Source organism: Zeus faber (genome assembly GCF_960531495.2).
Source record: "Zeus faber genome assembly, chromosome: 14".
NCBI lineage: Eukaryota > Metazoa > Chordata > Actinopteri > Zeiformes > Zeidae > Zeus > Zeus faber.
Genome location: NC_137200.1, coordinates 7,980,491 through 7,993,340, shown reverse-complemented (window position 1 = coordinate 7,993,340; position 12,850 = coordinate 7,980,491). Strand labels below are relative to the sequence as shown.

Genomic DNA, 12,850 nt, shown 5'->3' with positions numbered 1-12,850 from the left:
TGTCAACATATAGAAGTTAAAATAAAATAACCAGTTCTTATCTTTGTAGACAGACAGCATTAATAATGAGCGTGACTCAGACCTCATCTGGTGGACAGCTTCTTTTAAATGGAAGGACGCAAATTAGACTTGACCATTATTAACAATGAGGGGACAAACAGGACTGTTTAGATTCTTATTGTCTGTGTGGTGAGCATATACATGTGGGTGTAAGAGAGAGACAGAGACACAGGTTTAATGTGATCAGGCCAAGTGTGACCAGAGGAGTTAGTGTTATCTCAGCTCGTCTGTCTTGACTTGGTTCTTCCCCGAAGATTCAAATTCAGTAAAGTATCACATAAAACACAGTACATGCACTGCTGCCTCATAGCAAGAAGGTCCTGGGTTTGATTCCCGCCTGGGGCGCTGTTGGCACCGTGCTCCGACGGGTTATCTCCCAAATAGGAGCCTTTCTGTGTGGAGTTTGCATGTTCTCCCCGTGCTCACATGGAGTTTCCTCCACCTCACGTCAGTAAGGACCCCCACCAAAAACATGCACACATCATCGTCTGACCAGTCATGGACACTCATCACCTGGTCCCCGGGCGCGTCCACATATGCTGCCCACTGCTCCTGGCTGTGGCCCCGGAGGAAGGACAAGCCAGGATGGGTTAAATGCAGAGGCCTCATTTCACCGGCCACCATTCAAAGCATGTGCGTCTGTGTGTGTGTGTGTGTGTGTGTGTGTGTGTGTGTGTGTGTGTGCCAGCATGTGTTGTAGTGTGGTTACTGTAATGAAGCTTTTAAACATTCTTTTGTGTCACATTTTCATTATTAAGCTGACGTATAACTGCATAGTATGTCACTTAATTACTCAAAATATACGGTGACTAAAAATGGCAACCATATTTTCAGTTTCGGCACCATAAGCTGTTGTCAACCTAGCACCCACATTTTAAAGTTGGTGTTCAGCCCCGCTCCTTACTCCAGTGCCTCCATGATTGGACTACTCAGTGAGCTCCAGTAGGAGACAAAGTGTTCTCCTGCTAGTTCTCAGATGTCAACATATACATCACTGACATCTTGAGAAGCATTTGTTCAGGTCAATTCTTCACTGGATCAAATAAGGATACTCAGCTTCCTTTTCTCTCCCCGCTCTTCTCTCTTTTCTTTTTAGGAGCGTACTAGGTCATTCGACGGCTTCAACATGAACACTCTGGAGAGCTCCTTGATCGACATCATGAGGGCAGAGCAGGACACCCTGAAAGGTGAGCATGCCCTGATATTGAGGTTCCTGGAAATGTCCTAGTATCTCTAAAGCAATTACTTTCTTAAATTGTCTTAAATTGAATTTATTTTAACATTTCAACTCTGAAAACGTTTTCAAAATGCTGCATTGCACCCAAGTCAAATCATCAGTTTAACTGGATTCATGATTGGACTACAAGGTGCATTAATATGGTCTTATAGTTTCTGAGAATTTAACTTGATAAAACCTGACTTTGTGTCGTCTGTCAAGCCTGTAAATCACAGGAAAAACTTATTTTCTGCCGTAATGATCAGCATCCGGGACTCTAACAAGATACTCACAACTAATTTAAAGTGGATTTCTGTCCCCCACCTTTTTTTAATGTGAAGCCATATTGACAGACCCTTCAAAGATTCTGGACCTATGGATCTTTGATCTCCCTCAAATTTTTTTTTATACTGTACCTTCCCATACACATTCTGTACTGGAACTGTGATATTTGATGCTATCTTTTGTGTTTTTGTAGCCATAGAGTATGCCAACCGTAGCGATGGGGGACAGATGAGGTTGGGCACGTGAAAAGCAGGCTGTGTCGGGCGTTATTAAGCGACTGCCCCGCTCCACATATGTTCACAGCTGCTAACATGAAACCACCTACTCAGCAGTTTAGAAATTGAATTGCCTCAGCAGTCACGCCAGGGACGATGCCCAATCTATGATCCCAATATGTGGTTTTAGGTGGCATTGTACAGGTTTTCGATGCATAGTTGTTACTGAAACTGTAAAGGCCAATGCAAATCCAAAGGCCCTCTTTCGTGTCCTTTCTCTGTTCCCCTCCCTTTTTCTTTGAGTGACAATGTCAGTTTAATCTGAAAATCTTGAGCTTGGTTGTAGTAAGCCATGACGATTTGCAGAAGAAAACATGCTGCTTTTAAAGGCTGATACCAATTTGAAGAAGGCAAAATTATAGGCTTGATACATTCCAGGCTTGGATCAGTTTGTGCTCATTAGAACATACCGATAGACATACAATCCATTTCTCCAAATCTAAAAAGCCAAAAGAGAGAAATGAAGAAACAAAGAAAAGGTCTGAAATACTAATACCCTTGCGAAGGAGTCATAGCGGGAGCGTAGGACCGTCGGCGGCTTAGGCTCTGTGTGTTCTATTTAAAATGGGATTTGTTAGGGCGATGGAAAGGCTTATTTTTGGTCTCCCGCTCTCAACCGTCTCAGTGGAACTGAAGCTAACCGTCGTCATTAGTTTCCAATAGACACAGCTGTTGCAGCTGCTGCTATTTTAAATAGACGATGGCAGCGACATCCTCGTCCCGATCAGTCCTCTTTGCTAAATTTTTCTCGACATTCTTGGCTTAAACACTCCAATCGAGAAATGTTTATCTGCGTCTCTGCGAGAGTTTCTCGCTAACACTTTTCAGTTTAGATACAGAGAATGTGGCTTCAGTGAGTTTAAGTGCTTCCTGATCTGATACAGTTTGGGATTACAGATGTACTAATCCTAGTAGTCAGCGACTGAGTGAGTAGATTTGCATTTTCAGGTGGGTCAGTTTGTGCGTTTGGATGTCAAAGCCCACATCCGTGTTCCTGGAAGCTGCGTGTTGCCTATGGATGCTCGTGCACACCGTTTATGAGTGCAGCATGAGAACAGCTGCACCTGGTGCACCCTATTAGCGCCGTGCAGCTGCACCGGAGCTAAATTAAGAATTAAACAATAGATGGAAGGGGCGAGGAGTATAGGAACGGGCATATTTTAGATTTTGAAGGGAATAGTTTTTACACTGTAAGCAGAATAAAAAAATGTTGAATATTGCACACTGATTTGGTGCATTGAATCTCTGGCAAACTGATTTGAACCAGAATTCCCACTGCTCCCAGTTCTGAGATCATCTTTTTTCACATGAGAATGTTTGTCCATTGTGCAAATTTGAATGTCAAATCGATGTGAATTATTTGATATGATCTTGCCTTTAAAGCCATCCATCACTTTTTCTAAATACAGGCTATAAAGGTTTCGTTTCTAATCCATGCGACATCTTATTATTACTCTGTTCAGATTAATCTTTGTGCATTCGGTGTAATTCAATTCCGTTCTTTTCTCCTATTCTCATGTCATACTGGACTTTTTTTTCCATTCCTTTTCTGTTGTCCTCCTACTTTTTTCCCCTCAGCTTTGTCACCGTACCATTCTTTACTGTCTGTCTCGTATATGCATTGCACAGCCTGTTAGTCTCCAACATCTTTCTCTTCATCCCGCTGCCCTCGTCCCACTGTATAATACCATACTTTGTAATCCTTTTCTTCATAATTACAGTGTTGCCTAGCAAAAGCAGCTAGGGCTCTAGTCAGCACGGCAAAAACAAAACAACATAATTACGGCATGTTATTTTTGTGTGAGCAGTGATTCTTCTCAAGGGCAAATGTGTCTCATTTACTCTCTCTTGTGCACACGCACGCGTGCACACACACATTCACGTTCACACAACAAGATATACAGTAGATAGACAGGATGCACACATGCAAGGCATGACATACACATGAGCAGAATGCCCAACTCTCATCCGTGCAGAACATATTGAACTAAGTGAGTGAGGGAGAGTGAGAGAGAATGGATACTGTAGAAGTGGCTTGGAATGGCTTCCAGCATTGTTCAGACTGACAGAAAGGGTCCCTCTGTTCGGCAAACTACTGTGTACAGGCGTGTGTGTGTGTGTCTTCAGTGTTACTGTGTACTGTCAGCAGTAGACATTTATGGTTCACAGAGTGTACGCGCGCGCACACACGCACACGCACACACACACACACACACACACGCACACGCACACGCACACACGCACACAAACAGCACATCACACTCTAGGCGATGTGGTATGCTAATATGTGTGCCCACATGCTATTCAAACACAAGTCACATTTATCTATCTGTTTGTATGTTAGTCCTATATTTGTGCAAGAAATTCCGGTTTAGGGGACTCAGGAACGCTCGCTGAAGGTGCCATTAGTTTGCAGAAAGGTGTAAATGTTGATGGATCTTAGTCATTTTCTAATGAGAAGCGCACGCTTGTCACAATCAACACGCACATGATTTATTTACACTGTAAATGACATTTGTTAAATGCAGAAGCTGAGATGGAAGCAAGGGGGGTGGCGGGGCGGCAGTCTGGCAGTCGTATTACAAAACAATTAACATCTATAAATGCAGATGAAATAAGAACATTTGATAATAATGAATAAAAATGATAAAATATCTTTTATTTAAACTATAGCATATAGAAACAAACTTTAAAAATAGACATTAGATTTGTTTACAAAATTTCATTTCAAGAATAGAATATACATTTTTATATTTTTATATACATGTTTTCAGTTCGATTTTTACCATATACAAACAACACACACATGGCACTGAGTTGGCGTAAGTTTCATTTTTACATAATACTGTAAATTACAGAATAATTTACAGCCAGTAAAATGTAAATTCTCAATTTGCCACCTTTTAACAAATAATGTTTTATACGCGGCTTCATTCTGCTCATGTCTCAGAATTGGGGTCAGGGCCACACTCTGAATACGGTCAAAGGTACAGCTGACCGATATGGAAGTCTTTATCATCACAATAATCCTAGAAAACTAACTAAAAGATATTGATATATATAGATAATTCATACACTAAATAGATTCTATTTTATTCTATTTATTTATATTATTATTATTATTTCTATTTTATGTTTATTTAGATCTTTCAAATGTATTAAAACACACGTTCAAAACAACGTGTGTTTTTGTAAATTATGTGTGTTTTGTCATGTATGTCATTGCTGCTGCAACACCGGAATTTCTCCTTGGGGATTAATAAATTACCTTTATCTTTATTTATATATATATATATATATATATATATTTAGCAAAATATCTGCTCATATATTCAAAATCCCGCATTTAAATACTTTTTTGATATCTTCAAATATCTTGGCCTCATGTTGTGCAACATTATCCATATCAACAGATGATGTGGTCGATGAAAATGTGTGTCATAATTTGAAGATCATTTAATTTTGTCAATCCTTTACCAACTTTACTTTGAATGGTAGGGCATCATGACATTTTAGTTGACAATTGAACTAGGTGTTAACACACACCGATCAGCCATAACATTAAAACCGCTGACAGGTGACGTGAATAACATTGCTCATCTCGTTCCAATGGCATGTGTCAAGGGGTGAGATATATGAGGCAGCAAGTGAACAGTCAGTACTTGAAGCTGATGTGTTGGAAGAAGGAAAAATGGGCAAGTGTAAGGATCTAAGCAACTTTGATAAGGGCCAAATTATGACGGCTAGGCAACTGGGTCTGAGCATCTCCGAAACGGCAAGTCTTTGTGGGGTGTTCCCAGTATGCAGTGGGTTAGTACCTACCAAAAGTGGTTCAGGGAAGGACAACTGGTGAACCGGCGACAGGGTCATGGACGCCGCCCAAGGCTCATTGATGCGTGTGGGGAGCGAAGTCTAGCCCGTCTGGTCCGATCCCACAGAAGAGCTACTGTCGCACAAATTGCTGAAAAAGTTCATGCTGGTTATGATAAAAAGGTGTCAAAACACACAGTGCATCACAGCTTGCTGTGTATGCGGCTGCATAGCCACAGACCAGTCAGAGTGCCCAGGCTGACCCCTGTCCACTGCTGAAAGCACCTACAATGGGCACATGAGCATCAGAACTGGACCATGGAGCAATTTAATGCAGTGGCTGATCGGTGTATGATTGTGGAATGATGATTTTACAAAATGATTGCGATCTGCTCAAATGGTCTACTTCAGCTCTACTGTATTGTGATTTAATAAATCACCCTAGTTGCCCTAGTAAAATATACACAAGTCTGTATATTGTGAATCCCATACCACAGCTACGGCTGTGTCTACCCAGAGTGCCGTGGGACGGCATAGGGCGGACTAGGGGGGGTTTGAGGAGGGGCCCGTAGAATGCCGTGTGACCCTGGTGTCGGAATGCACCATCGCAGGGTATTCAATACATGCACGACAACAATAGTCGGACTATTTCTTACTTCTCATTATCCACTTCTCAGCGAGCCGGCCCTGCCTGGCCCCCGCATAACTTTGATGCTTGTTTGGCATTGACTTACAGTAGACTCGTCTGTGTTTGTTAGTGTGTGGCAAAGTGAGGAGGAGGGGGGTTGTGGTGTTTGGCAGTGTCATTGGACCTGGCACACGGCAGGATTGTAAGATGTACGCGGGCTATAAAGCTGCGCGAGGCACAGATAGGGGAATGGACGGCAGAGAGATGTAGGCTGTTATGAGCGTGTTGTGATAACACTCGGCACGCACATACCTTATCTGCCCTGATATTACATCATTATCGTTCAAATACAACAAAACTGATCCCAACACTGTGATACGAAGACGTGTTCTACACTTGGTATAATTCAATTGTCTGCCGATTCACGTCCCTTCCATAGTGTGGGAGTTCTGCATTCTGCCAAGTTGGGAACTGCTTTTGGGATAACTGCAGGGGGTCTGGAATGTGAATCCTATATTCCACTTTGAGTCAGAAGTTATTCCTTAAACAGGCACTCTGCACCTTTTGTTGATACGTTCTGATGATTCACACATACTACATACATGGCAGATACTTTGCAAAATGTAAACTAACATTACGACATTATAGAAACGCCTCAGCATGGTGTATTGTTTTCCTCAACATTTTTGTTGTAAATGGTTGGTAAGGTGTATGTTAAAATAAATTATTTGGAGCAGATATAGAAACCAACAGTAATCATCTTGGTCAGATTTTTAAGGCCTCATCTTAAGGATTTCTGTTGTGTGTCTCCCTGTGCAGGTCGCCTGGGATTCCCTCATCCAGGAGGGGACAACCCTCTTCCCCTCAATGGTAGGTACAGCCACACTCTCCAGCATCCCGGTGCTCCCTGACATGAAAGATACAAGAAAATAATAGAATAATTAACCTAAGTTCAAAAGCCCTCCTTTTACATACTGGAAAATGTTCTCAAAAAGGCCAAATGCATCTTCTTCCACAGAGTTGTGAAGGGTGGGTACACTTATTCTCCAAATCACAAATGTCGGTGCTCTTTCTCTATGCATTTTTACATTTTTTATTTAAATACCATTTTTACACTTTTTACTCATTATTTTATCTTCAATATTATGACCAACACCAAGGCTAGGCAAACCCAAATGGACCTTGTAGTGCTTTTTTCCCCATTTCCAAATAAGACTAGATTTTGAAATAATCATATCGGTCCATAATTTATTTATAAAGATACATCGCAACACTGTTAATACAGCAATATATTACAGTCTTGTCATATATTGCAGCCTTGTCTCCCCTCTCCACAAGATCTTGAGGACAGTAGGGAGGGCGGTGCAACAGGCCTTTGTTGTTCAGAAACTAAATGTATGTATAAAAAGAAAAAGTGATTAATTATATGAAAAGTTTTCTTCCAAAACACGTGAGCCCTGTACATAAACCATGTAACACACGATGATTAACTTGAGTCTAAAGAAATTGAGCTTAAGACTGTGTGGGAGTTTTTGTGAAAGCCAATTATTATAGTAAAATGGGTCATCCAAACTAATGAAGTGGATCCTTCCCTTGTGAGGAGACACTAAAGTGCACCAGAAGACAGGAGTGACTGATGAGAGAGAGCAGGAGTGATTGGCTGGAGGGGGTGTTTGGATGCTAAGTGAGGGAGGGGTGGATAGATGAAGGGATAATGGATGAGAAGCGAGTGGTGGGGCAAGAGAATGATAATAAAGTTCTTTATAAATGACACTAGAAATATGGCGAAGTCATGAATTGTACACTGTAGACAGTTTAGATCACCAAAATATCGGGAATGAGATTTCTTGACACAAATTAGCATTTTTTTAAATGGGATGTTTCTCGTTTACTTCTTGATTTGATTCTTAAAGAGGTGTTTTGTTTCTGAGGATTATATAAATAGAATAGATATAAATAGAGTTTTTCAACTGTGCTCTTTGTGTTGGGCACCAAAACTGCTGCCGGCATTTCCTAGAATGCTCTTCCCACATCAGAGAAAATGAGTAAAGATTGAAATAAAATGTACACATCTAGAAACAGGAGTTAACAGACTGTTAATAAGTTAATTAGTTAATTAGCACTATGCTAATTTGTGAAGTAGCGCTACACTAAGGTAAGTTCTAAGAATATACGGTATATGAAACAGTGCGTAGCAATATATACAATGACAGTAGTTGTAAATGTGCTGGTACGGTTGATATGTGCATAGCCATATTGTTTAGTATATCTATATTCTGGTCAGATAGTAGTGAACATCATTATAATATTAGTGTTATATAATAAGAACAATACTACCGTATATTGATAGCAGAAATAGCTGTTATGCTTTGGCTTCGATAGATACAGTAGATGGATGGATGCATAGATAGATGGATAGATTCATTCCCAGGGAAATCTTTGGGTGAGCAATAAGTAATAAGAAGTAAGTTATACAAAATAGAACAATTTGGCAATATTCAATATAAAGGTAAAAAAGACTTGTATAAGCAATTCCCATTCAGACAAAAGTAGGAAATAATGAAGTTTGCATAGATCTATATAATATCTGTACATGTACTGCATATAAATGGGGCAAAAACAGAAGGTTCAAAGAGAGAATATATTTATATAATATATTTTATAAATGTACACATGCATGTATGTATGCATGCATGCATACATACATTAATGTAAGTAGCATCTTGTAGATCCCAGTGAAATTCCCTGTTACAAAGAGAGGGTTTTTTTTTTTTTCCTTCAGTCTGTGCAACTGAGGGTGCTGTGATGCATCGGCAGACATGCATGTTCACTAAGCACGTGCTGTTGGGCAGACACTTAATCTTCATCTTGCCCCCCATCATCGGCACGGCCCTCCAGTTAGCCTCCATCACTGCACTACAGTGGGGGGGAGGGAGAGCGATCTACAGCTGGCTAGGCAGAGCTTCTGTCCTGCTCTTCCTTGGAGCCGCTGTGAGTCACATGGTCAGTAGCTGTAATCTAGCCCCGAGACAGATGGTGCTGACGGAAAGGGAGGATTCAGAGGTTACACATCAGCGTTCTTCTTCTCTAAGTGCATGAATTTCCCTTTGCTGCTCTAGCTTGCTCTCTTTACCTGTCTCTAATTCCTCCCCTCACACACATGCACAGCGCTTTCTATATATAAGCGCGTTATAATTTATTATTTTATAATTTGCAATCTTTGTTTGCCACTCCCTCACTCACACACACAGCCTTTAATAGCACACTCTGTTCTCCACCAATCTGTTTCTCTCTTTCCTTTTCACACTCTCCCTTTTACAGACAGAGCGAGAGAGAGAGAGGGAGCTAGAAAGATGCTTTCCACAGCCGAGCTTCTAGCTCCTCTGAACTCCCCCAGAGCTGGTGCGTCCATCTGGGCTGGGGAGTCCTCCTTCCTTCCTCCTCTGCTCCCATTCTACACTTTTAGATTAGATTAGTCTGTTCCAATTTCCCCAAAACCTCCACGTCGCTCTCATTTGGGTTCAGTTCTGCACATTCCAGTCGGGTTACATTCAGTTCAGCCAAGTGTGCAGTTCAGATCAGATTAGTTTGTTGTGAGTGCTTCTTTCCACACACCGGTACGAGGCACACCATGTGGATGTAGGGCAGTAGATGGTAGGGAACAAATTAATGCAAAAATTAAATGAGTGGCTTTCTGTGCCTTTATTTTTTTCTTTCTGTGGTCGACAGTATTTCGTGCAATGAATATAAAATTACATGTTGCAAGAATGAATGTTAAAAACTGCAAGTCAATTACAAAGCATTAGTTCATATTTTAAGTTGGAATTGAACAAAAAGAAGGTGAGCTAACATTGCAAAGCTAGGTACTTGATGCATTTGCCTTCTGTTTTGTACAGTATCATACCATCAGTAAGTAAAAATATGATTTTGCAGTATTTTTGGAAACGTCACCCAGCCCTAGTAGCAGAGAATGTGGAGAATATTTGTTGCAAGGACCACTCTTATGTCAAGATTATGAATGAATTCCCGTGGCTGGATTTACAAGTTGTATAATCTGACAAGTTGCTCTGAACAATGCAGGTCATGCAAAATGCGGAGCTATAAGCTACCCAGAAAAAGCTTGAGTAAAGACACAGGCCTGCAGCAAAGCACCACTGCATACTCAACGACAATTGAAAACGAACAAAAGCAGCCTCTTTGCCAACTGCAAAAAGAACAAAAACGGAAGGGCTACCTGTATCACTAAACCTTGCAATGGCATACGTCAGAAAACATCTCACGCGGTAGAGAAGTGATCAGCTTGCCTCAAATAAACCAAACAAACAAAGAACAACAAAAACCGTTGTGCCGTCAGTCGGCTGATTTCCATTGAATCCCCCCGGATCACACCGAGATCAAAGCTTTGTGTCTAGAAATCTGTTAACTTCCCAAGCTGCTGCCTTTCTTTATTCCTTTCCAGATATGTATTCCGCTGTTATCGGAAAATAACCCCAAAATACAGACATCTTCGGCTACTGGGGCACCTTAGGATTTATGTTTTGGGTAATGAAATGAGAAAAAGCATTAAAAGGGTCTTGTGGCCACCAAGGCCACCCCTAATGTGCTGTGCATCATTTTATAATCACCCTTCCTGTTTCACTGTCCTTATTCCACACGCAGCCAGGAATTATGCCAGGAGACGAGGTAAAAAAAACGAAACTGGATGTCTTCCCATCACAATTCATAGGCCTTGATATTTTAATTGATTTTCTCATTTTTCTCAAACCCACATTGTTGTGGTTTGTTGGTTATGGGATGGATGGGGGTTGGCCTGTCGATGTGATGTCATCGCTAATGCATTGTGCGACGACCCTTCGCTCTGCATCTGTCCATAAAATGTTTACGTCAACGACGGTGTAGGTGTTGTCTTGTTATCATTAGGGCTGGGTTACACATAAACACAATCAACGATATGATTCAATTGTTTGTATCAATTTCTGAATTGATTTCGAAATTGAAATGAAAACGACACAAATAGTCACAAATGAAATATTGAATTTCTTTATTGGACTAACCATTTATTGGACTTTTCCACCAAATATTTTTTGTAATTTATCAGATGGTGTACTCATGTATAAAATGTCAATATATTGATATAGAATCGCTTCGTGAGTCGCCTTATTCGATATCTAATAGAATCGCAAGCCTTTGATCAAATCCTCTATCGATACTGCCCAATACCCAGCCCTAGTTATCAGTGTGTGAATCTCCCTGTGCTTGAATTCACATTTAATTTCCCCCATTTTCAGACGTTATTTTGTTTCATCTTGTTGTTGTTTAATTTGCATGTCCAAAGTCGTCTCTATGACATTCGCTGAAGGAGACACGGAGCAAAAGCTCTAATGTACACAGTCCATGGAACAGGAGTTTCAGACACATGCCCCTGCACATGGCCTGCGACACACACACACACACACACACACACACACACACACACACACACACACATATACACACACACACACACACACACACACACACACAAACAGACACACACACTCTCTCTCTCTCTCTCTCTCCCTCTCTCTCCCTCTCTCTCTCTCTCTCTCTCTCCCTCTCTCTCCCTCTCTCTCTCTCTCTCTCTCTCTCTCTCTCTCTCTCTCTCTCTCATATACACGCACACACAGTCACAGCACATAAGCTGAGGCTAACTCCCTTACATAAATCTGTGGGAAGGCAGCTCAGCTCAGCGCTGCTTAGATTGGAGCAGGAATAGGCCGGCCGAGGCTTAACCTCCAGAACGCCTGCACGCACGCACGTACACAGCAGTTGTCCAGTACATTTGTAAGCCTACGTGGTTTCACAGTGTATGTTGTCCGTGTGCATTAGGGCTGGGTATTGGTAGTCAATACCTTGAAGGTATCAACCAAAAATTACCAAGGTATTATTGAAACTTCTGCAGTTTAACAATACCTGCATTCAATCCTTTTTGTACCCAGATCTCAGCAAAAAATATTATTTTTGTGTTTTTGCTTGGAGCCAATCACCGCAAGTGTTTTTCAATTTGATGGGAAGTGTCATTGGCTCACTACCGCAGCAGCAGCTACAACCGTCTGTTAAAGGATAGATTAATCATTTTTCAAGTTTGTCTTAAAACAACAGTCAGGTGTCCATATGAACAGTGAAAAAGGTTGACCTCGCTGTTATCATTCCTCCTGTACTGGCTATTTGTTTTAAATGACACTGCCCAAATACTTCATTGTACAGTTTTGTACACATTTAATAAGTAGTTCAATCATTTGAACACTTTCAAATTGTATTCATGTAAAAATCATTTGGAGGGGGAGGAGTAGTGGCATTTTGCACAACTGAATGTCTCCATTTACATGATGGGTATAAAAAAAAGTTATCGAATAAAGTACTCTATTGGTATTAGTATCACTTTAAGGGTACTGGTATTGGTATTGGTACTGGTATGGTAATTTTTGTACCCAGACCTAGTGTGCATGCTGCCTCCAAGGTGAAGGTGAGAGGAGGTGGCTTTCTGTACCATGTGTGCCGGCGTGCGCACGTAACTGCGCACATATGTGATGGGCA

The 12,850-nt window shown here is 41.1% G+C and overlaps 1 protein-coding gene across 1 annotated transcript in view; it reads left to right on the top strand.

The window, feature by feature from the left end:
* The window catches only part of cpeb4b (cytoplasmic polyadenylation element binding protein 4b), a 44,965-nt gene that overhangs the window by 17,306 nt on the left and 14,809 nt on the right, over positions 1 to 12,850 (top strand). Inside the window, exons 3-4 of the mRNA XM_080014268.1 lie at positions 1,157 to 1,247; positions 7,094 to 7,144. Coding sequence (XP_079870394.1) covers positions 1,157 to 1,247; positions 7,094 to 7,144 — 142 coding nt within the window. The remainder of the gene's footprint in view (positions 1 to 1,156; positions 1,248 to 7,093; positions 7,145 to 12,850) is intronic.